The sequence below is a fragment of the Tachysurus fulvidraco genome, chromosome 2 (genome assembly GCF_022655615.1).
Source record: "Tachysurus fulvidraco isolate hzauxx_2018 chromosome 2, HZAU_PFXX_2.0, whole genome shotgun sequence".
Classification (NCBI taxonomy): Eukaryota; Metazoa; Chordata; class Actinopteri; order Siluriformes; family Bagridae; genus Tachysurus; species Tachysurus fulvidraco.
Genome location: NC_062519.1, coordinates 32,110,723 through 32,136,359, shown reverse-complemented (window position 1 = coordinate 32,136,359; position 25,637 = coordinate 32,110,723). Strand labels below are relative to the sequence as shown.

Below are 25,637 nucleotides of genomic sequence, written 5' to 3'. Positions count from 1 at the left end.
ATCAGCATCATATGTCACATATGACCTGAGGTGAAAGCCATTTGAGGCATTTAACCACAAGCCTCATTGACATCTCTTCATGTCACTGATCTTTGTTTAAGCTTACACTATGGTGAAATTATAGCAGTTTCATTCACACACATCTGTTCTGTTGGATCAGTTGAAACATTTCTGTAAGGTGAAAGCACAAGCTCTTCTCTGTTTTTATGATATGATGGCACAGGGCAGACATTTTGATTACAAATTGAAATCATTTGCTGTCCATTTGCCGTGACTTCAAACATCTGAATAAATTGTGAAAATGATACTTAGCTGGCAATGTTTTAGACATTTTTAATCAGACTGTCTCTTTTTAGAGCTGTCTTTGTTTAGCTGACTGCTAACACAAGGTCAGGAAATAACTTAAATAACAGGAAATAAAATTTCTATGGCAATTTGGTAAATTAAATCTCTTTATGCTTTCTATTTTTTAGTTTTACACTTCCAATTCTGATGTGGCTCTGGAAAGAGATCCTTTTACCTCCTGGCCTCATAAACCTGAACAATGAGACACTGGGCCGAAATAATATTTAAATTTGTTCAGCTCCACTGTCTGAACCAATGCTCACTATTTTACAAACACACACACACACACACACACACACACACACACACACACACACACACACACACACATATATACACACACACACACACACACACACACGCACACACACAAACACACACACACACACACACACACACAGACACACATACAGACACACAGGCACACAGACACAGAGACAGATACACACACACACACACACACACACACACACACACACACACACACACACACACACACACACACACACACACACACACACTATGAATCACTATAATGCTAGTTTGTGGATTACAGTTTGGTATCATGCTTATTTGTGGATTATTGGACTAGTGTTTATCACTAGCTTGTAAATTAGTGTTTACTATATTGCTAGTTTTTGTATTTAGTGTTTAACTGAGCGATTTAGTTACTCTAATGAGGTGTTTATACCAGGAATATTAACATATATTTGTGTTACATTTGATTCAAATAGTCTTACAGTAGCAGTAATTAACTAAAGACTATATGTAGTCTTTAGTCATATGTAAAATTAACTTAAAGACTATATGTAACCTTAGAAATTGTATTAGCGTCTCTAATTTAATCTAACTAATAATATATTTTCACTTCATGTCATTAAACCTAACACTGTTTTTGTTTGTCATTATGTTGCACTGCCATCTATTGGGTAATGAAATAATTTCATTTATTTTCACTTCAGTGTTTGAGTGTGGAAAAGAAAATAATAATTCTGTATATGCAAACACTATTGGAATCTGTAAAAAGTAAATATATTTTTTTGTATTTCGGTCACCAGAAGTTAGTGATGGGAGTCGGATCATTTGGCTCAACTTTCCAAAAAGAGTCGATTCTTTACACTTTATTCTTTAACCTTACATACGGCTCAGATATATACATACACATTGTGAACTAAACATATCTAATATTAATCTTCAATTTTGTGTTCTATTAATCTTATTAAATTATTCTTTATAATAAACTTTTGTTCTATGTTTATGTTCTGTAAAGCTGCTTTGAGACAATATCAATTGTAAAAAGCGCTATACAAATAAACTTGAATTGAATTGAATTGAATAGATAGTTCAATTCAATTCAAGTAAAGAGAATAAAATGGCTCTCTCAAGAGTGAAGTTAAAATCCTATGGCTGATAGAGTAATCGTGAGTGGATGTCTATCTGGTCCTGTAAACCGTTAGTCAAAGACATGTTCACATTTTCCTCCTCGTTTCTTGGATATTATTTTACCACGTGTTTCTTTATTATGACCACTAGATGGCGGACGAGTACAAATTTATTAGAAATGGTTTTTTTTCTGTATTAGTTATATTATACTATTACTTAAAATGTATATTTTTATGTCATGCACCTATCAGCGAGACACAAAATCAAGCTACATTTGTAAATATAGTTCAGAATTAATTGTCTAAAGATTAAAAACAAATGTTCTCTGATATCAGTTTTTGGCTAATTGATTTTACATTAAAAAAATCTTATACATTATTTGGCCATTTTTGCTGTTTGTGATGATGAAAAATCATCTATGACGTAAATAAATATTTAATTTTTAAATTTAATTAACATTATTATAATATTTAATTGTAATTAAAAATTGTATTCAGCATTTGAAACAGTCACATTTACGGCATTTAGCAGACACCCTTATCCAGAGTGACTTACAACTGAGCAACAAGGGCCTTGCTCAGAGGCCCAGCAGTGGCAGCTTGGTGGACCTGGGGTTCGAACCCTTGACCTTCCGATCAGTAGCCCAACACCTTAACCACTGAACGTTTACGCTTTACGTGTTCTCTGTAACACGACATGTTGTGTTTGCTTGGGATAATTACTTCAAGAAAAGAAAAAAGTTTATAGACGCTATAAATGATAACCTGTATTTCAAATGTTGCACAAATATCAATCTGGCAACTATGAAAATAAATTAATTGGTGAGTTGTGTTTGAATCAACCTGGCAACCAGTGAGTATGTGTCTGAGCGGTTTGTTGTTTCAACATCATTCAGTCAGTGGGAGGAGAAGCAGCTTCACTTTACCTCAGATATGAATGATTAATATTTTATTTTCATGTTTATTTTTAACGTTATACAACTTCTGTCATCACGTAATGTATAGTAGGAGAATTTTGTGTGGAAGGAAAATATTCATGTTGCGGAAGTATTCTGGCGGTGAAAGGGAAGGCGAGCTGGCTAACTTTTGCTAGCTAGCAAGCTAATCCGTTAGCAACGCATCATATTGAGCTAGCCGATCTAAGCTAAGCTAAAATCCCGAGGATGCTCCGGTGGATACGGCAGCAGCTGGTGAGTTACACTTTACTGTTGTTTTTTAACGTTTTTTTTTATTATTTCTTATAGAATGTAAGTTTTAGTAAGAGGAGATATTCGGTGTTCGTGACATTTTAATTAGCATTAGCTGTCGAACTTAGCTTTTAGAAGAAAAGTGTATGGTTTTGAGTGCCAGAACAGCCAGATATATATTTTATTGAGTTGTGTTGGTTACGATAATTTCTATATTAATATCTCACAGTTACAACAGTATTTAGTTCTATATCCGAACAATAAAACGAATGCTACAAGAACGTTGAGCTTCTTCTGTAGAGTTTCACTCACCAACTTAAGTAATGACGTCACACATAGTAGGTAACGTTATAGAATAATGTTGTATTTTAATAACAGTGAAACGAATGCATTGTATCTATGTATATAAAGTTAAATAACAGAGTAAGAATACTAAAGTGTATAGGCTATTATGTATTGAGCTCCTTTGCAGAAACGTATCTGATGATGCCAAACTGATGTAAAAATATATATCAATGAGATGAATAGACATTTCCTCCCTTTTCATAGGAGGTTATTTGTGTTTAAGGGTTTAAAAATTTATAATGATGAGTTTTTTTTATATTATTTTTTATATAATTGGGTTTCCTGTCAGCTTTCGTTTTGTTCCCATGTGTTGTTATTCTCTGGTTTGTCAGGTATGGGGGAAAAAAATCAGCCTAGAAGCAGAGGATGTGCAAATCTCTAAAGCCTATTTGTTTTTAGAGATTTGTTTTTGTCTTTTTGAACAAAAGTACTTTAAAAATCTATTAATAAATAAGTTGTCTAATTTTCATAGGTTTACTAAAACTATTAAATACCTTAATCATTAATTACATAAAAATATTGTCCAGTGAAATTGCACTAGTTTTTTTCATGTCATCTGTTTTTGAGGATAAATGTGACTAGGAGTAAGTTCTGGGCAGTATGACGTCAGAATATTGATACTGTCATAAAGTATCTCAATATGCAATGCAGCCGATTTAATGTTAACATAATTAAATTTTAATTTTTTTCATATTTTTTTTCTCATTTTCATGCATAAATAAATCTAGATACGTATGTCTGAGATAAATAATAGACATGTATTGTGCCATCTACGTCATCAAAAAGGAAGAAAGCAGTAACGAATTTTACCTGTTGTAAAATTGTGATATATTTTTGCCATATCGCTCAGTTCTAGTAGGAATTACAGGAAGAATTTATTAAAACTTTTCTGAAGTTCTACAGGTGTACTGTGTAGGCATGATATCAGTCAATTTTATGATTTACATAATAAATATAATTCACTATCTTTGCTGTGCTGAGAGATAATATCCTGCCAGATTAATCTAGATTATAATAACAATGGTGGTGGTTAATTTATTTCAGCATCTGTACCCATTAACAGCAAATCCACATGTTTTTATGCCCTGTTTGTTATTTTGGGTTTTATTTGAACCGGGAATTTGATTTCTCACATTTCCCTAAGTGTATTTCCTCCATAGTTCTCTTCATCTTTTCTATCACAAGTCAAGCGTGAAACTTCCTGCATGGAATCTTGAGCATGAAGAGAAACAGAAAGTGTTTTCATGAAACTGTTATTCATTCAAAGGGACTTGTGCAGCAACATAAATTCACATCATAACTATATTTAATAAATCATTGACATTAGTTTTATAATAATAATTGTTGACAAATGTTATGCAAGGAGAAATGTGTTTATTTCCTTTTTTTGGGGAGGAGGACTTGTTTAATAAAATAAAATTTTAGTCATTATTATATAATCTGTCATATGATATGTGAATAGCATGTTTACCACAGTAACAAATTATAATGATTTGTCCAGCACCTTATGCCTCTTCCATGTCATATAGTATGCACAGAGTGAAGGGTAGCACGTTTTCCATTGTCATCAGAAGCAGACTTATTGCGATTATGCATGTAGTTACTTAGCTGCTTGTTGAGCCTGCAGATAGAATTGATCTCACCTGACAGGTTTTCTGTTTTCAGAGTGTAGCTTTTCCAGGCGTGTGTTATCTGCATCATGTGCTCAGGTTATGCAGGATGTCAGCATTGCACAGGAAGTGCAGGTTTCACAGGGAAACCTAAGTTAGTCTGTATAAAGTAAGCTTTGCCTTTGTATCTGTAAATCCCAGTGAAGAAGTCATGGCCTCTTTGCATATCACTATGTATGTTGGAATAGCCAATTAATCTGTCTGTGTCAGGAATTGGTGGCATGACTTTTGTGGGTGTCATTATGGATGAAGGAGGAGTGGCCTCTGTGTCTGTCACTATAAGTGATGGAGTCATTTATATGTCACCCCCATGAAGAAGGAGTGGCCTCTGTGAGTGTCAGTGAAGGATCATGTATCAAAAATGTTCCTACACTGAGATGAGTGGAGGGTGTGGTTGTTTTGTGTGTGGTTGCCTTCACTTTCACACCTTACATTGTCAGTAGCATGAACACTTACTAAAATGCACATTTACTATATTTCACTCATCATCTCTATTCAGGTTAAAATACTCTCTTGTTTAAAATTGTTTGAAATCTATTAATGGATCTGATGCAATTGCTTTCAATTTATGAACATACAGATATATTTTAGGAAAAGTTCTAAATCTGATTTGATCTAAAATAAAGTCAGAATCACTTGTTTGATTTTTTCACACAACTTCATCGTAATGCTGGTATTTCAGTATTAAACTATCTGCTTTACTGTTTGTTAGCACAGCAATTGTGAAAGACTTAACATTGAAAGACTTAAATTCTTTACAGAAAATAGAGTGTGTATTCATGCGTTACATTCTCTTTGCTTATGTAAGGAAATTGGAGACTTATAATTATTATACATGAGCTCAGTGGAAAAAGAAGCTCTGTTAATTTGATACATTTAATTAAGCACAAATATACAATTAATGTGATTTTAGCTGATGCTAAATGGAATATGAGTAAATCATTATATCATCCGAGCATAGATGCTGCAGTTGCGTTGTTTGTTTAGCTTATTTTACTTGATGACAAACTTGACCATTCTCACACTTAGTTCCTTAAAAGTTTACGTAAGCTGGGGGAATTTGCTTTATCTCAGTTAAGACATCAAAATTATGAAATAACCAGGGACCTCATATGTTGGGTAAACCAAATGGTTAGCTGGTAAACGCTATAGTGGTAATTAGAAACGTAACCAATGTCAAATAAAGACAAGTCTGTGTTTATCTAAAGTATGACATTTTATTTAAAGCATTACAAAACATTCAAGACAGACAATAATTATCACAACCTGCCATGCTAAATTTCTTTGGCAGAGTGAGATATTGAATATCCTCGATAATATGGTTGCTAGACAAAGAAACGTTAGTTACATAAGTAACTTTGCCATTTATTCTAAACATAACACTGTGGAATGTGAGTCGGTCTTGTGCCTTTTAAAAATTCAGTTTCTTAGAAATCTTTACTCGAATGTCCAAAGAAATTAAGATCCTAAAGCTTCCTTTGTAACAGCAGTGCAATTACAAAACTGTGTCTTTACAAAATAATTTATTTCCTGTGATAAATACACACTTTGGCTTGAGATAACACAATGACACTTTCTTTTCTGATACCAGTCAGTTGTTTTTTTTTACAGGGATTTAACACAAAAATCACTTCTTTAAGAAAAAAAAATAGCTAAGGCTAATAAATATAAGAAATGTAATGTAAATGTAACATAAATCAATCCTGAAAAAGAAAACATCACAGAATACATGCACTCACTGTAACATTTTATAGGAATACCTACACATACATGAAGCTAACTAAATCATGTGGCAGCAGCACAAACCAAATACTCATGCAGATACATGTAAAGAGCCTCACTTACTGTTCACATCAATCATCAGACCAAAAAAAGTGTGATCTCTCTGACTTTGTACTTGACATGGTTAATGCCAGCCAAGAGCAAGAATCTGAGGCTATCATGGGCTCAGATTCCTACACACTGGACCGCTGAAAAAAAAAATTTGGTATTTTTTTTGTTTTCAGCTGTCTATTGTGGTTCAGTCAATACCTTTGATAGCCTTAGATTCCTATTGGCTGATTGGAATGAAAGTATATATTCTTGTGCTGTTGTAGCCCATCCATTTCAAGCTTTGATTTGCATGCTGAGATGCTTTTCTGCTCACCACTATTGTAGAGTGCCATTTTTGAGTTTTGCCATCCTGTCAAATTCTGAAACAAACCAGTTGCTTTGATACCGGCAGCTATGCATAACTATCACAGTGCTAAAACTGTATCAGCATCATTATTTGCATTGTACTGCTAAAACATGACTGGCAGATTAGATAACTGCATAAATGTGCAGGTGTCCCTATTAATGTGCCTGTTGTTTATACATATACATAACTTATTTCATGTGCATTTGTGTTTCTCAAAACTATTCTTATATCACACATCTGCTGCAGACCTGCTCTATTTATTTATTAATCATTATTCATTGTAGTGTATATACTCATTTATTCAGCATTCAGTGTATAAACAATATATTTATCATTTATTTAGGTTATGTGTGTTTAGTCACATAAACATCTCATTGAAACCCAGACCAACTTCTACAACTAATGACTAATGACTTTGGGCTTTACAAAGAAGTTTGTCAATATATAAGCTCTGTAGTTTTTTTTCCTGTCATTTATTCTGATTCATTTATTTAATTTTAAATCATATCCGCAAAACTAATTCTTTTTCTCACTTACGTTGTAGCAGCTTTAAACAGTCACCAGCCTCTCTGTTACTTTCATCAAGTTAACAAGACTAAAAACTCTCCTGTCATGATGCCGGAAAAGAAATTTACAGCTTTAGCCCCGATTGTTAGAAACGCTAACCCCATCCATAAATGGGACGTGGTAACTCCGTGGTTAGGGCGTCACACTACTGATCGGAACCAAGCTCCTGGGCCCCTGAGCAAGGCCCTTAATCCTCAATTGCTCAGCTTTATATGAGATAACTGTAAGCTGCTCTGTATAAGGGGGTTAAAATGGTAGTAGTGATAGTAATAATAATAATGGTCAGCTGTAAACACTTGAACGTACTGGGAAATTCCTCTCTGTCGTTTTTCTTTTTTAAAAGAAAATGAAGGACATGGCATGCAAAGTGAATGTAAAGTGTGTTTACTCACACTGAGACTTTCCCTAAAGTGAAATGCGTTTTCTCTTCATTTTCAGAATAGATGTCCACACACATTTCCATTTCAACATTATTGAAAAACTCCTTCAGTGACAAATGTATAGTTAATAGTGGGAGGAATGTGTTTGTATCAGTGATGTGTATTTCTTATATAATTCCTTTTAATAGTGAAACCCATTTTGTCACCATAGTTTAATCTTATGAGTAGGATGATGTCATTTACTGTATGCATGGTTTTTGTATAAGCTAGTGAGACATCTGACTGCCTTGTATGTTGACTGCCATTAGAGTGTGTGTACGTTTTTTTTTGTGTGTGTGTGTGTACACTGCTAACACAAAAGCTCAGCGAGGGCAGCTGTTGAATGTGAGTGTTGTCACATGGGTTGGGTGACGTGGCTTTCTAACTCACTAATTTTCATGTTACAGAAACAGCAGCTGTAAATGAAATGACTTTCTCATGTGCTCATTTCACTGCCACCTCTGCCTGGAATATTTCAAAGTGAAAGTCTTTTTGAACAGGGATTAGAAGCAATACAGAGAATGAAAACACAGAAAAACAGAACCAAATATTTAAATTATAAATATATATAAAGTGTAAAATTGTGCTGAACCGGTTATTGACATTAATATCAATTTATTTGTTCTCATTAGTTGGAGCAAAAACAAAAATAAATAGCTGACAGATTTTCTAAAAATACAGAAAATATACAGTACACCTAGTGAGAGTGTTGGTTTAAAATTGTCCTGGTAGAATAACCTAGACTAAAAATATAAAGATAGTTATTAATCACCGTAAATATTGTTTTAAAAATGCAGAAACCGATAATGAAATTTAAAGAAATTATTTATTATGAATTCTTCATACAGTAGTCTCCATCTTCATATAAAGATATAGTAATAGTCATAAACAAGATGCACAAATGAAATTCCTTTAAATTTATCATTTTTTTAAATTCTAAAATATTGTTCTCAATTTAGTATAGTGACCTGGCTTGTGAGTCTGCTTTTCTGTTCCTTAGTCATTTGTTGTTTTTATCGTCTTGCAAGAGAGAGAGAGAGAGAGAGAGAGAGAGAGAGAGAGAGCGTAAAAGCGAAGTAGAAACATTTCTTCCATTCTTAGCTGCTTTATGGAAATGGATTGTGTTGTCATGGCGATCGATCTGGTCGTGATTAGATTAGTGTCCCTCTTTAGATTGAATTATTCTGACAAATGTGCAGTAGTTAAGTAAGAAATCTAGATTGCATCATAATCTATTTACTTGTGTTGTAGGAGGTCACGTCCTCACAAAAAAGCTTGGTTCGTGTTTACATGGGATTTAATCTTCATCAGGAATATGATTTTTGTTTGCTGTGCGTCATGTCTGACATCCTGCATTCCTACCTCTGGGACTGTAAATAAAAGGCCAGTAGTGGAATTCAGTAATAAGTGATTTAAGTCTGCAGTGCTGCCAGTGAGACCTTTCCTAAATGAATTGTTTGGCTGCTCTATGTCTGAATTAATAATGCACTTTTCAGGCCAGCACTTGGGCACGTTTCCTCCTCAAGGCCTTTTTTTATTTTATGAGTTAAAGTAATGTGCTGTCATTTATGCTCCTGAAGGCCTTTTACAGAGATTAGAGCTCAAAAATACATTATTTAAATTGTTTCTTAACATTAGATTTTCTCTTTCATTCTTCTCAGAATCTCTTTACCATCTTTAATGCTGTCTCACCATTTTGTCTTTATCTTTAAGCTTAAAATTAAACTCAAAAGCTTGTGATCCAAAGCATACCACGTCATCTGTCAGACATGGTAATGGCAGTGTTGTGGCATGGGCATGTATGACTGCCAATGAACTAGGCCACTGGTGTTTATTCATGATTTGATATCTGATTGAAGTAGCAGGATGCATTTCGAGTACAATTTAAGTATAAGAGCTTCACTTTGTTCTCAGATTCAGTCAAATGCTGGAGAATTAATAGGATGGCGGTTTACAGTACAGTACAGATGGATAATGACCTGAAACATAACACTGAACCAACCAAAGGGGATAAGTTAAAAAAGGAAGAAAAAAGCTTTGTGGGAGTTTCTGTATTTTCTAATATTTAGTTAATGCAGTATTTTTGTTTGTAAACACTGTTGTGTTAAAAAGGTTTTTGCTTTTGTCAATATGGTGGTGTACCAAGGCAAAAATACAAAAATTGTTTCAATGATCAAATGTATGGACCTGGTTGTATGTTTAAAGACTAAGCAGTTTTTATAGTTTCTAGTAGTTTAAGATAATTCATTAAGTCTAATATTATTATTTTTACTAGATTTATATTATGTCACCTATGGTTTATTTCCAGGAATTTTGTATTCAAGAAGTTTTAATCCTCATAATTAATTGCTTCATTTTTTGATTGTACTTTCTTGTGTCCTGTCCACTGGAGCAAACAAGTCAATCATATCTATACATACTGTATATATATTGAACCATACATTCATACATACCATAAGTAAATGCTACTAGGAAGAAAGTTTGTTTTTGGACTCATTACGATGAGACTAAGCCTGAATGTCTGACCTGTTTGTCCTCTCTTGCAGGGTTTCGACCCACCACATCAAAGTGACACCAGAACCATTTACATCGCAAACCGCTTCCCTCAGCATGGGCATTACGTTCCACAGAAGTTTGCGGATAACAGAATCATCTCCTCCAAGGTACGTCTGGACTGAGAGAGTCAGATAATTACCACCTCTGCAGCACAAGACCTATAGTCTGCATTCTAAAATTAATGGCTATGTTTCATAAATGGCATCCTCTACACATTACTCAATGTTTTAGTCTTATTCACAGTATCATAATTTGACCGATTCATCTTTCTAAATAATTTGTTGTCATTATTATTAACCATCAATGTTTTTAAAATTTGCTAACTTGGTGCAAAGTTTGTAAACTGTTTTTTTTTTTATTATTGTAATACGTTTTTATAAATCATGTTAAATCTCTGAACACATTGGACTGAGTTTTGCTGGTTTATTATCAAATCTACAGTAAAATATGAATCTGTGATGCATAACTTGAAGTGATTAACACTGTTAATGTACAGTCATACTTTTGTGTAGTTTTTATTGTCCTAAACCAAATTAAACTCTTACACATCCCTATGTCATGCTAAACATAAAGGAATTATTAGATTTATTTTTTTCTTTCATCTTTTCTCTGCCTGGTGGGGTTGGTAATCACTCATACAGCTTTATTATTTCCTCTGCAGTACACAATATGGAATTTCATTCCCAAAAATCTGTTCGAACAGTTCAGAAGGATAGCCAACTTTTATTTCCTCATCATCTTCCTTGTCCAGGTAAGATGTGGTCTGTGTGTGCATGTAAATTTGTGTGTGTGTCTGTCTGTGTGTGTGTGTGTCTGTCTGTGTGTGTGTCTGTCTGTGTGTGTGTCTGTCTGTGTGTGTGTCTGTCTGTGTGTGTCTGTCTGTGTGTGTCTGTGTGTGTCTGTGTGTGTGTCTGTCTGTGTGTGTGTCTGTCTGTGTGTGTGTCTGTCTGTGTGTGTCTGTCTGTGTGTGTGTCTGTCTGTGTGTGTGTCTGTCTGTGTGTGTGTCTGTCTGTGTGTGTGTGTGTGTGTGTGTGTGTGTGTGTCTATGTGTGTGTGTCTGTGTGTGTGTGTGTGTGTGTGTGTGTGTGTCTATGTGTGTGTGTGTGTCTATGTGTGTGTGTGTGTCTATGTGTGTGTGTGTGTCTATGTGTGTGTGTGTGTGTCTATGTGTGTGTGTGTGTCTATGTGTCTATGTGTGTGTGTCTATGTGTGTGTGTCTATGTGTGTGTGTCTGTGTGTGTGTCTGTGTGTGTGTCTATGTGTGTGTGTGGGTGTGTGTCTGTGTGTGTGTGTGTCTGTGTGTGTGTGTGTCTATGTGTGTGTGTGTCTATGTGTGTGTGTGTCTATGTGTGTGTGTGTCTATGTGTGTGTGTGTCTGTGTGTGTGTCTGTGTGTGTGTGTCTATGTGTGTGTGTGTCTATGTGTGTGTGTGTCTGTATGTGTGTGTGTCTGTATGTGTGTGTGTCTGTATGTGTGTGTGTCTGTATGTGTGTGTGTCTGTATGTGTGTGTGTCTGTATGTGTGTGTGTCTGTATGTGTGTGAATTACTTTAACATACCCTTGAGGAATTCAGCAGGCATCTGTAGCCAGCATCTGAATGGCTCTAATTATCACAACCTTCTTTCTTGAATCATGTATTCTTTCACTCTCCTTTATATTGTTCATCAAATAGTTAGATTTAAACTCTATGGGACTGATGGCATTTATTTGTTTATTTTGTATAGGTCATCTAATATTATTTTTGAAACATTTAATAAATCATGCTAGTGCCCTTGAGGCAGCTTGCTCTTTATCAAATATGCCACCATAGAGTAAAGGTCATGAGAGTCAGATTGTCATGGAGCTATGACTGAAATCTGAGCAGAATTATAATTATATTAGTGGGATTTTATTTTAAACAGAATCATAACACACATTACTTTAATTAGAACATTTAATGCCTTCATTTATTGTATTTTACAGCTCTCTCTTATTTCTCTGATGAATTTTATTCCCCTTTATACCACAGTATTGTAGAATTCTCATCTCTGGTTGATGTTGAGTACTTTTCTGTAACAGCAGAATATTACTGTATTTTTTCTACAACATTTATTTTTTTATTAACATTCATAAGGACTTGTATGTCAGACACACCACTAGTAATATACAGATTCATACTTTTTTTCTGTAAGAATAAATAGATGCCTGAATTTGTTTACATGTAACTACAAATTGCTAAAATAGTATCATGTGTCTGTTGTCAAGAAATTGTAAATTATTAGATTAATTCTAAGATTAATGATTTTTTGTAATTGGTAATAAATTGCTGTGGTTTAAGAATAAAGAAAAACCTGCTCATTCTGTTAGGAGACATCCCCAAGTGTCTGTGAATTATATGTCTGTCTTTAAATACTAACCTTTTTTTTCTTTCTTTCTTTGTTGAGTGCTGTTTACAACTGCAGTAGTGGATGTCTACCTTATGACACTAAACTTCTTTCTGCAGTTAATGATAGATACCCCAACTTCCCCTGTGACAAGCGGACTTCCTTTATTTTTTGTCATTACAGTAACTGCCATTAAACAGGTGAGTTTTCTGTGTTTAGCTTATGACACTAGTGTACACAATGGCGAAAGTTTGATTTTGACATTGGTGGGGACATAATTTATTTGACATTGGTGGGGACATAATTTATTTGACATTGGTGGGGACAGCATTCCCCGTATTTTGTGCATAAAACTGTTGTTATAAGAATACTTTCTACCTCACATACCGGTAACCTGTATAATCACGTTGCATATTGCTTCATACAACGGAATATAGCTGCAGCTGACCTCAACACATTAGCGATAAAGACAAAGCCAATCAAACAGCGACGTGGGTTAGAGAGGCGGGACTCAAAAAAGGCAAAGGCCAATCACTTAAGAGAGTTGAGTTACAGAGGCGGGATTCATTGCAGGGGTTAAATCTGTTAACCTTTTGTGTTCCACTAGTTGCGCTATTTTTTTACAGAACGCCGTATAAAATATTTTCATCTTATTTAATGATTCCTGGATAAATGTTAAATGAAGTAAGTAAAAAAGCACAAGACACAGACGGATATCAGTGGTTATATATAAATATATATAGGCTTGGTCGAATTATTGCTAGGGAGTTCCCTGGATATTGGTAGGGACATGTCCCTACTGTCCCTACCCAAATCGACGCCCATGAGTGTACAACATAATAGTGGTGGAGTTAAACATTTAATGTATCATTAAAGTAAAAGTGCAATAGAGCTAAATTCTGAATTTCTTTCTTCACCAGTTCCTTTGAAATGTACTAGAACAACAAGACAAATTCTTTTGTGCTTGCAATGCACCTAATATACTTGAGTGTGGAATCAAAAGATGGAGATGAGACAATAGTTTAGACATTATTTTCTGAAAAATCTTTTCTTTTCTTATTTTTACATCCAGATGTTTTTGGACGCATTTTTGGCGAGCAAAGGTGTAGGTACAGATAGTTTTAAAATAAATAGCACTTAGCATTTGGTTGCATATCTCTTCTGGGCTTGTACTGCAGCTTTCAGTTTGTTAATTCTTTTTGGGAAGGATTTCCCTTCGTTGTCCTCTTGAGAAGGTGGAATGTTTCTAAAGTCTTGGTGATTGACTTGGCCAATCTAAACTCTTCCACTGTTGTCTTGCATGAAAGAATTCTTTCTAATTAGATTAGATGCATTTCTCTGTAAATTGTCAGACAGAATGCTTCTGTAGACTTCTGCATTCATTCTGCTGCAAACATCATGAGTTACATCATCATTAAATATGAGCCTGTTCCATAAGCAGCCAAGGAAGTCCAAGCCTTGACACCACCTCCAGCACACTTGACTGATGAGCTTTTATGTTTCGGCTCATGAGCAGACCCTTTCTTCCCCACTCTTTGTTGAAAGTTGAAATTCTAATCTATTGTGTCATATTCATCTTTTAAACTTAAACCTAATGTCTTCGGTGTATAGCACAAAAAAAAAGAGAATTAGCCTTGGCATTCCATTTGCTTGATATTTTATAAATTGTACTGCCATCCTAGGTGTTTACATTTTTATTTCTGAAATTTTATTTATTAAAGTTGATTAGAAACTAGTGTAAATTCAAGAGGAATTGATATAAATAATATGCATTCTTTACTGAGATTAAAAGACACATTGTTGAGAGTGATGTACACAATGTCCATGCCTCCTTCACTGGGACACATGCACACCTTGTCTCCAACACTGATGTACACTTAGGTCAGGCATACAAAGCACACCTCCATCACTGAGGCTGACACACACAGAGGCCATGTCTTCTTTCACTTATGCTGAAAGGCACAAAATCACCCCACCTTCACTGAAACAGACACACAGAGGCCACGTCTGGGTCTTTTTTATCTGTCTGTAAAACGTTAGCTAGATTAGCACAATGATTCAAAGATTATTACGACAGTTGTGTAATTGTGTTTTTGTTATTTGTTCCTGATGCACGCACACACAAACACACAGGGCTACGAGGACTGGCTAAGACACAAAGCAGATAATGAAGTAAATGGGGCTCCGGTGTTTGTGGTGCGCAGTGGCAGTTTGGTGCAGACTCGCTCCAAGAATATACGAGTGAGTTTCATTTCTAATTCTCTTCTCTCTCTATGCTGTAATCATAGCATTTTAGTTTGCATAGCATTTTAAAATTGAACATTTGTTTGCACAAATATAGTGATTCACACTTTTATTCCATTATTACTATTAGTGATTGCATTTTTTTTATATCATTCAGTTTTATCATGTTGTTTATTGTGCGATGCTGTATACATAACTAATTAACAACCTGCAGTCATAATAGCATCTGAAGTACCTTTAGGTGCTGTTAGTACTGATTTTGATTAGGTGATACAATAAAACCATGCAACCTTCTTCTGGTGTTGAAACGTATGCTGTAACTGCAGCAGTGAATAATTTGCTTTAATTTTTTTCAGTAAAAAGAGCTTTTACTACTGTAACATTGTTAAAGCATTATAACATTGTTATATTGTTACTACTGTAACATTGTTGTAGCTTCTCTGAATGTCTTTTCTGTCCATCTCCAGGTCGGAGACATTGTGCGAGTAGCAAAAGATGAGACATTTCCGGCTGATTTGGTGCTGTTGTCTTCAGACCGAGAAGAAGGGACATGTCACATCACAACAGCCAGTTTAGATGGAGAGACAAACCTGAAGGTCTGTGACTGTATGAAGTCTCTCATAGTGGAGTTATTTTATTAAATAAACCTGATGCCAAAACCCAACAAATATTTCAGTTCGGCTGATATCATTGAAAATATTGACATAGAAAGTCTGGTTTGCTGTCGCTTTGTTCTAAATGAATGTTTGAATACTTAATTATTGTTGAAAGATTTATACAACTGTAGGTTGTAAAACAGGCCAACAATGTCCTAAATATGATAAATTGGGATTCCTTTTAAGCTTGTATGATTTTCAGCCTGATCTTTGTGTCATGCAAAAAAAAACAACAACTCACACAAGATTTCTTTAATCCTGAGTTGAGCTCACTGGTCTTAGAAAACACAATGTGACATCTGGTCACATCACTGGGAACCACTTAAGTGTAATCACAACCAGAGAAAACTCCTACAACATTCTGTTAGCTTTAGAATATTTTGATTATAATCTATGAGCACTGCTATAATGCTCCTATAGTATTCACCAAGAGGACAATGGTGCCAAAATAATGGAACAGCTACATATATGATTCTGGTGATGGATAAATTAAAAAAAAAAAAAAAAACATACTACTGGACAAAAAAAAACTCCTTACTAGCTCAGATCATTTGTTCTCATTTAGGATAAATGTCAAATTTAAATTTTGTGTCTGAATGTACATATTCCTGTAAAGCTGCTTTGTGGAAGTTTCCAGCTTTAAAAGCTCTATAGGAAAAAAATAATATTATATATTTTCTTTAACTGTAGAATTTGAACACAGTTTTATTTGTGCTTGGTGAGGAAAATCAGATATTTTTTCCTAAACATGATTATTCCATGATCAGGTTTAATAGGTGCAATACATTTGAAATTAATTATATTTAGGTAAGCATTAAAGTGATCTGTCCTGAATGTAGTCTATAAGCTGATATGAGGCAATATTGTAGAAACAGTATGTAAAGAAGTATTGTAGCTTTGAATCTGCGGTGCTCTCTCCTTAATGTGCCGTTAAATCATTTTTGCTGCTCAGCTTATTACTCCTCTGTATTCAGACTCACTACGCAGTACCTGAAACAGCTGTGTCGCAAACCGTGTCCCGGCTCGAGGCCCTGCAGGCCGTGGTGGAGTGCCAGCAGCCTGAGGCTGATTTGTACAGGTAAGAGAATCAAAACTCACCATACAGTCCTGCTTTTCAGTGCAACTATTGGATCATTCTATTAAATTAAAATGATTAGAAATATAAAAATCACTCTGTAAATGTCAGAATTAAACAAAATCTTTTAAATATGTCCAGAATTATAAAATGTAAAGATATAAAAGGCATAAAGTCGGCCTGTTCTAAATAATAGATTGTAATTAAATGTATGCCTACCAGCATGGTAGTAGAATAGGTTTTTATTGTCATTGTTTTGAAAAAACAAAAGACTTTTTAGCAGCTCACAAGAATTGTTTTGCTAAGATAGGAACATATTTTGTCACTCTTTATTATTATTATAATTATTATTGTTATTCCTACAATTTTGTAACCATACAAAATGAACAAAAGCAAGCGTTTCTTTCTTTTCAACTTATAATCCTATATTTCATTATATGCACAAAAAATATACATAATAGTTTAAACTATTAATTAAGTATTAAGATTATAAATAAAAGTCATAAATGGACTTCAAAATAAATAATGCACTTATGGAATTTGAATAAATAGATAAAAAATGATACATAAAAGTAATTTAACAATAAATCTATATCCTGTTTGCTCTAAAAGATTTATTTCAAAGTATTGATCGACTAATCAGTGTAATAGTTTTTGCATAAATGTGGGTAAATGATAAATAATAAGATAAAAATCACCATAAAGATTTACTTTCAACTAAAGAGTACTATTTTAAAGGAAGGTTTAATTTAATTGAATAAACAAGGCACTGATAGAAATTATAGGCTGTTAGGTTTAATAGGACAAATAGGTTATAATGTTAAATATAAATAAAGATCTGAATACATTTTAAAAGGAATCTTTTTTAAGTAAAAACCTAAAAATGTTAGTTGTCATCATCATTATTATTATTATTATTATTATTATTATTATTATTATTATTATTATTATTATTATTATTGGTGCAATTTTCTTGTCCTGGGCATTTTCATTCTGTGTCTGTCTGTTCAAGGTTTGTTGGGAGAATCACAGTGACACAACATGGGGAAGAGATCGTCAGGTAGGTTTGTAAGTCATAAAGTTATGTTTTTTGTTGTGGCACATTATTACACTAAAGACTCTTAGACAAAGTAGCTAATGGCTATGTGATCTGTTGTGTTCAGACCTCTAGGACCTGAAAACCTACTGCTTCGAGGGGCACGACTTAAAAACACCAAAGAGATATTTGGTAGATCTTTCATTTTTTTTCTCTGCACTTTTCTGTGTTTTTTGTAAGTTTTAAATGTGTGATGAGTTTTCTCCAAAGCATCATTTAAGTATTTGTTTGTATTTGTGTAATTATTCTGTATTTTGTTTGTGCTCAGGTGTGGCCGTGTACACAGGCATGGAGTCCAAAATGGCTCTGAATTACAAGTGCAAGTCCCAGAAACGCTCAGCAGTGGAGAAGTACGATGTTCTCTCTTTCTCTCTCTCTCTCTCTTTTTTTTCTATGTGTCACTTCCGCTATATACCTAAAAATGGTCATCTTTTCTCATTTCCTTTACCTTCATTTTAATTCATGGCTCCTTATCAATTGCGTAAATCTCTCTCAGGTCGATGAACACATTTCTCATCATCTACCTGGCTATCTTGCTTTTTGAGGCTGTCCTCAGCACCATTTTAAAATACGCCTGGCAAGCAGAGAACAAATGGGACGAGCCATTCTACAACAAGAAGACCGAGACAGAGCGCAACAGCAGCAAGGTAAGATCATGTTGGTTTTTCTCCACTCATCTAATCAGGTTGCTTGGACGTAATGAAATAAATAAGTGGACAGAAAGACAGACAGTGTGGATGCTAAGCCAGACTAGTTAGTTGGACTATCCAGGTCTTGTAAGAGCATTGCAATGGTTACAGACACATTTTTTTTCTTTCTTTTAATTTTTCTTGCTTTTATTGAAAATAAGATCTTTTTTTAGCTTAGATTAGACCTCTAATTAAAGGACCATTTTATAAAAAGGATTTTTATACCATTTCTTTCCTCACAGATTTTGAAGTTCATCTCCGATTTCTTGGCCTTCCTGGTTCTATACAACTTCATCATCCCCATTTCGCTGTACGTTACTGTGGAGATGCAGAAGTTTCTTGGTTCCTTCTTCATCGGCTTGGATCTTGACCTCTATCATGAAGAGAGTGACCAGAGAGCCCAAGTCAACACCTCTGACCTCAACGAGGAGCTAGGGCAGGTGTGTGTGTGTGTGTGTGTGTGTGTGTGTGTGTGTGTGTGTGTGTGTGTGTGTGTGTGTGTGTGTGTGTGTGTGTGTGTGTGCTTGTGTGAAATGTCATCATGGGTTTTTTCTAAGCAAAAATGTAAAATAAATGTTTTGTTTAAATTTAAAATTTCATTCTGAGTAAATGTATTTTTTCTTTCTTTGTGCCGTAGGTGGAGTATGTTTTTACTGACAAAACTGGGACTTTAACTGAAAACGAGATGCAGTTTCGTGAATGCTCCATTAACGGCATCAAGTACCAAGAGATCAACAGCAAATTGGTTCCTGAGGGAATGACTGAGGATGTCCCAGATGCCAGCTCTTTTTCTCGTTTGGTGAGAATCAAATAAGCATATACATTGTGTAAAATTATAAACATTTGACACCACAGGAACATCTTTGATAGAAAAGAATTATGATCAAGAATTAGGATGAAATGCTTGAAAACCAGGTAGTGTGTTGAGGATTTTATAGGATTTCTTGTGTAGGCCTGTGATAGGACCATGATTGCATTTGAGTGTAGTATGACTGCAACACACTGTGGTAAATATGGAATGCAAAGATAAATTACGTACTGACACACTGTTTATTTAAAATACTAATACTACTACTAATAATAATAACAGTACAACAGTATAAACTAACATTTATTTCCAATGTTTTTTGCCTGTTTGTTTCTGGGTGCATTTTGGACATATGAATGGAAATTTGAGTTGTATTTTCATGCATGTGTCTTTCAGAGCAGAGAAGAAGAGCTGTTCCTGAAAGCTGTATCCCTGTGCCACACAGTTCAGATCAGTTATGATAACACTGACGGTGTGTCTGATCCTTTTTCACATGCTAATGGGTTCACGTCTCAGATGGAGTACTATGCCTCATCTCCTGATGAGAAAGCCCTCGTGGAAGCCACCAAGAGGTAAAAATAAACCCACTGCATGTGTCAGAGGAGCTTAAACACACAGCTTTCACACCGGGTCACTGTGCTGCTCTGTTGTGTTGGTTGATTGATGTGTCCTTGCTGTGAGACATATTTGAATTAAAACATGTTCATGATCATTCTGCTATTCCTTTTATTAATATGTTTAGTAATACAGACCAGAAGTGTGGGTTAGAGAGGGTAAGGAAGAGAAAGAAAGAAAAAGTTAGGAAAGACAAGTTGAGAGAGATATTAAGAAAGAGAGAGAGGATGAAAGTGAGAAAGAACTGTAAAAAAAATTATAGGGAAGGAGAAATAAATTAAGAAAGATAGAGGGAGGAAGAAAGAAAAAGAGAGCGGGTGGGCTAGAGATGAAGAAAGATGGTGAGAAAAAGAAATATGTAGAGAAAGAAAGAGTGAGAGAGCAGTTTAGAGAAGGAAAGATTTTTTTTTTTTGTTGTGTTGAATAAACTGATTTTCACATCTGTTCATTTACAATTTTTGTTTTGATTTTGCAGGATGGGTGTGACCTTCATAGGAAGTAACGGAGAAACCATGGAGATCAAAACTTTTGGCAAATCAGAAAAGTGAGGCATTGTGCAGACTCCAGTTATATAAGGAATAAGCCATTTAGTGTTGTGCTGTTACTGCATTAATATAAACCTAGCATTACTGTCAGATCTGCTGTTCTAGAAAATTAATGAGCACCTTCAGGCCAATCAGAATGCAGAATTTAGCAGCGCTGTGTATAAAATGAACTTATGAGCTTAATTGAGTTTCTAATGTTTGTGTTTGATTTAATAGTCACAGCAGTCCTTTTTTTCCCTACAGATATAAACTCCTTCATGTGTTAGAGTTTGATGCAAACCGAAGGCGCATGAGTGTGATATTACAGACTCCCTCAGGTGTGTGAGCAAAACCATATAGATGTCACATTCATCAGTACATATCTAGCTCTATATAATTGTTGCATTCAGCTATATTGGGCAATGGGATGCCTGAACCCAGAATTATGTTCAGAGTGTTCAAGCTACAAATTGGGGGGACCTCAATCCATGTACTAGCCAAGTATCCATAGTGATCATGAGTATATGATGCATTTACTTTCTCAAACCAGTGAGCTGTACTGTCTGAGTTCAAAAAGTTGTGTTCCAAGATTTAGTCAAAGGCAGCTAAATGAAGCTAGCTATATAGACAGCTGTCATGTACAGATTAAAGAGTCTGATTAATTAAGCGATATAAAGACAGTTTAAATGGCATAGTAGCATGTCATTTTTTCATAGCTAAATGGTATCTTTTGAACTTTTAATTATTTGATACCTGAGCTTAACTTACTGTGTAGCCTTTAAAACTGTGTACTTAAACTTAAGTAAAACATTACCTGTCATTTTATACTCATGATGAATGTTAGCTTAGTTTTTTTTATATGTTGAATTTAGTTTTCTATTTCACACAGGGTAGAATGTATAAGTCGGCATATTATTACTGTAAATAATACATAAGGTGAATGTATTTCTATTGTTTATAAATGTTATTATTTTACTGTTGTAGGTTTTTGTCAGCACATTAAAATATCCTTCATGTTAGATATTTGGAACAACATCTTGATATACAATTAGCAAGTATTATTGCCGTGAAGATTTTAAGTCATGTGAAATAAACTGAGGTTAACTCGGCTAACAACATACTCCAACAACATGTGGTGTGTTAGGGGAGAAGGTGTTATTCACTAAAGGAGCCGAGTCCTCTGTTCTTCCCTACACCAAGAGCGGAGAGATTGAGAAGACACGAGTGCACGTGGACGAATTCGCTCTGGTAAGAGACTTGATTGACATTGTGAGAGTCTCTGAACCTGATTAATTAGAAGTGAATTACACATTATACGTATTATAGGAAAATAATGAATGACGGTATGGTGTGATAAAGCAGTTATTGTTACTACTCTGTGATTGGTTACATTGTTGCTATAACAGCATGTTCTGTTACCTCAGCATTTTTGTACGATTACAATTTTTTAACATATTATTGAACGTCCTACATTTTACCCACTTAGTTACGTTTAACATTGTACAACATCTGTAAACATTAGTTTCTGTTATAGCAGCTATTAAGAGTTGTTTGTTCGTTAGACTGGATATGAAAAATATACAGCGTGACAATTAACCATAAAGCGTAAACACCTCTGTTCTGATCATCTCTGAAAAAATAAAATAACTAAGACTGAAGAATTTGGGAAATCTGTGAAGCATCCGCCATACAAGTCTCTGTAAATGACCATCAACTATAGACATGATAATATTAGAAGGAGCTCATCACTATAAACCAGATGCACTGTCTGAGCTGCTGTTATCGAAAATTAATCAACAGAACAGAATTATGAGATTGCAGGAATATCAGAGTTTTTCAAACGTATCCTTCTTTCTGATTTACCCAACATAATACATATGTTATACATATATGCTTTATACAAATATTATAGATATCGTACATATCGTGACATAAACATACTGATTATTTGTGACAGGAGAAAAACAGCTTTCTATGCTACCGAAAAAATTAATGCATAGCGTGCAATAACAAATAAATCTAATCATGAGATAATGTGATTTAGAGTGAAACAGTGCATTCCCTTGGGAAAACAGCACCATGTGAGGAGTCATCTGTGTCTCATCAGCATCAGCCATGCTCTTTAGAGTCTCTTCTTATACGTACATTTGACTTGTAGGCTTTGGCAAGGAAATTGGGCTTACAATTATTCTTCACCAATAGCAATACATAAAAAAATTTAATGGGAAAATATAACACAGAAGTGATTGATTCATTTGTGCATGTTTACTGACTGGGAATTTAAGAATTAATGCTTTTTTTGTAACACATTTTAACTTCAAAAAAGATGCTGGGGATTTAAACATAACCTAAGCAGAACTGAATATTATGTTTTATGATCTCTATTTGTGACTATTGTCAACTTAGGTAAAGTGCTATAGTATATTATATGAAACTGTAGTATTGTAATAATTTTCCTGTATTTTTTTTATAGAAGGGTCTGAGGACGCTGGTGGTGGCCTACAGGCTCTTCAGTGCGGAGGAGTATAAGGAAGTGGAACGGCGGATCTATGAGGCTCGAACGGCTCTCCAGCAAAGGGAAGAAAGGCTAAGTGAAGCCTTTAACTTCATCGAGAAAGACCTGCAGCTGCTCGGCGCCACTGGAGTGGAAGACAAGTGAGTCTCTCTCTCTCTCTTTCTCACACACACACAAACTTACTGGGGTGTTTTAAAGTATTAAACTATAATCACAAGACATTATAATATCCTGCAGCTCACTAGACTTAGGAGTAGACCACAGGATTTTCAACAGCTAATCATGATGATAAAAAAAAAAAAACATCTTGTACTGAACAAAGTTATGAATCAGTTTGCTGCAGATTGTGCTTCTTTTCTTCTCATCCTCATTTAATGGCTTATTATTATTTTCCTCTGTCCTTTTCCACACTTTCTCCCCTATCCTATTGCACTATCCATCCTTTTCTTTTTTAGCTGCATATCCCCCCCCACCCTGTCTCTGTGTGTATGCTGAACATGTGACACATCATCCTTCACTGCAGCTCTTAAAATAGTAAACTCCAGTCACAGATTATATTCATGTGCACAGTGCGTTGTGACTGCTTTGTGTTTTCAACCTAGATCCCCTGAGACTCTGTTTGGGTATTGAGCGCTTTCTCTGTTTTCACACTGATCGGAAAGTCATGCACCGTTCTGCAACACTTTTATATATTTTTTGACTCAATGTCACAAAAATCACTCTTTGATTTTTCATGTGTTCTTTCAAATCTTCAAATGTAGACATGTAATTCTGTCCTTCAGCACACCATTTTATGATACCATCCAGTTTTGTGACTCTGTGTGTATGTATTCTTGTGCAGGCTGCAGGAGAAGGTCCAGGAAACAATTGAGGCCCTGCGTTTAGCTGGAATTAAAGTGTGGGTGCTAACAGGAGATAAACACGAGACTGCAGTCAGTGTGAGTCTCTCCTGTGGCCACTTTCACCGTACTATGAACATCCTGGAACTCGTGCAGCAGAAATCCGATCACGAGTGTGCAGAGCAACTCCGCAGACTCGCACGCAGGTAGACACACACTTCCCCATTTTTCTATATACCCATTGAGTTTATTCCCTATTCATATTTTAAGCTGTTTATGGTGTAATCTACTAGACTTATTACTATGTCTACTAGTACTTAGTAAATGTTGAAGTTTTATAATTTGGAAGAAGAGTTTGAGAACTTTATTGGAACAATGGCCTTTATTGGACCACACAGACAAAAGCTACACCTCCTTTATTGGAGCACACAGACAAAAGCTTTTTTTCCGTAAATGTTCTTCCAGTCTGGCTCAGCTTTACAACTAGTAATCAATAATAAAATATTTGTTTCCTGTAGCACTGTTACAAAATCGCATTAAGAATCTGGGTTTGAAGATTATAGAGCAGTGAATCATCCACAGTTTGTGCCGAATTAAACAGGGTTAAGCTTAAACAGTATATTGTGGTGTTTGTGTGTAGGATCAAAGAGGACCATGTAATCCAGCATGGGTTGGTGGTAGATGGTGCAAGTCTGTCTCTGGCTCTACGTGAACATGAGAAGCTCTTCATGGAAGTGTGTAAGGACTGCTCTGCTGTGCTCTGCTGTAGGATGGCACCATTGCAGAAAGCCAAGGCATGTTACACCTTGCTGAGTGCGTTAGCGAGTGCGTGCGTGAGCGAGTGCGTGCGTGAGCGAGTGCGTGCGTGAGCGAGTGCGTGTGTGAGCGAGTGCGTGTGTGAGCGAGTGCGTGTGTGAGCGAGTGCGTGCGTGAGCGAGTGCGCGCGTGAGCGAGTGCGCGCGTGAGCGAGTGCGTGCGTGAGCGAGTGCGCGCGTGAGCGAGTGCGCGCGTGAGCGAGTGCGCGCGTGAGCGAGTGAGTGCGTGTGCGAGTGAGTGCGTGCGCGAGTGAGTGCGTGAGTGAGTGAGTGCAGAATTTTATTCCCACGTCACACACTAAATAGATTTTATTAATCTTTTCAGCTTCATTGTAAATCAAGCATATTTTTTCTTGTATTCATTTTAGGGTTTTGTTTTTAATATACTGTGTGAATCTCTAAACTGCAATGTAGTAAACTAATGTAATTGCTAGATTGGTATCACTGCAATGAATACAGTAACATATTAGCTAATTACTAAATGAAAGGTGGAATGGCTACTATATGGTTAATCACATCGTTCTTTTACTGGCTAGCTAGCTTGCATTGACAGTTGTGCCTTTACTATACTATAAGCCTTTTAAATTGTTTTGTGTATTTGATTTCGTCTTCACATTCTTGGATAAACTAACCCATTGTAGACCCTTTCTTTTCAGTAAAGTCAAGACAAGTTTTTTTTTTTTTTTTTTTCTGTGATCTTTCTAATGTAGAGCTGCTCTCTATCTTTTTGTTTTAATCTACAGTTTTA

The 25,637-nt window shown here is 35.3% G+C and overlaps 1 protein-coding gene across 9 annotated transcripts in view; it reads left to right on the top strand.

Moving 5' to 3' along the window:
* The first annotated feature begins 2,563 nt into the window (after nucleotides 1-2,563).
* Nucleotides 2,564-25,637, top strand: part of atp11b (ATPase phospholipid transporting 11B (putative)) — a 46,724-nt gene continuing 23,650 nt past the window's right edge. For all 9 annotated transcript variants that reach the window (XM_027158468.2, XM_027158443.2, XM_047802715.1 and 6 more), the window contains exons 1-20: nucleotides 2,564-2,917; nucleotides 10,641-10,757; nucleotides 11,312-11,401; nucleotides 13,133-13,213; nucleotides 15,147-15,254; nucleotides 15,725-15,853; nucleotides 16,888-16,991; nucleotides 18,001-18,048; nucleotides 18,152-18,216; nucleotides 18,353-18,434; nucleotides 18,581-18,731; nucleotides 19,016-19,213; nucleotides 19,411-19,572; nucleotides 19,978-20,153; nucleotides 20,672-20,740; nucleotides 20,985-21,058; nucleotides 21,865-21,968; nucleotides 23,194-23,375; nucleotides 24,077-24,280; nucleotides 24,715-24,868. In XM_027158468.2, coding sequence (XP_027014269.1) covers nucleotides 2,891-2,917; nucleotides 10,641-10,757; nucleotides 11,312-11,401; nucleotides 13,133-13,213; nucleotides 15,147-15,254; nucleotides 15,725-15,853; nucleotides 16,888-16,991; nucleotides 18,001-18,048; nucleotides 18,152-18,216; nucleotides 18,353-18,434; nucleotides 18,581-18,731; nucleotides 19,016-19,213; nucleotides 19,411-19,572; nucleotides 19,978-20,153; nucleotides 20,672-20,740; nucleotides 20,985-21,058; nucleotides 21,865-21,968; nucleotides 23,194-23,375; nucleotides 24,077-24,280; nucleotides 24,715-24,868 — 2,325 coding nt within the window. In that variant the 5' untranslated portion in view covers nucleotides 2,564-2,890. The remainder of the gene's footprint in view (nucleotides 2,918-10,640; nucleotides 10,758-11,311; nucleotides 11,402-13,132; nucleotides 13,214-15,146; nucleotides 15,255-15,724; nucleotides 15,854-16,887; nucleotides 16,992-18,000; nucleotides 18,049-18,151; nucleotides 18,217-18,352; nucleotides 18,435-18,580; nucleotides 18,732-19,015; nucleotides 19,214-19,410; nucleotides 19,573-19,977; nucleotides 20,154-20,671; nucleotides 20,741-20,984; nucleotides 21,059-21,864; nucleotides 21,969-23,193; nucleotides 23,376-24,076; nucleotides 24,281-24,714; nucleotides 24,869-25,637) is intronic.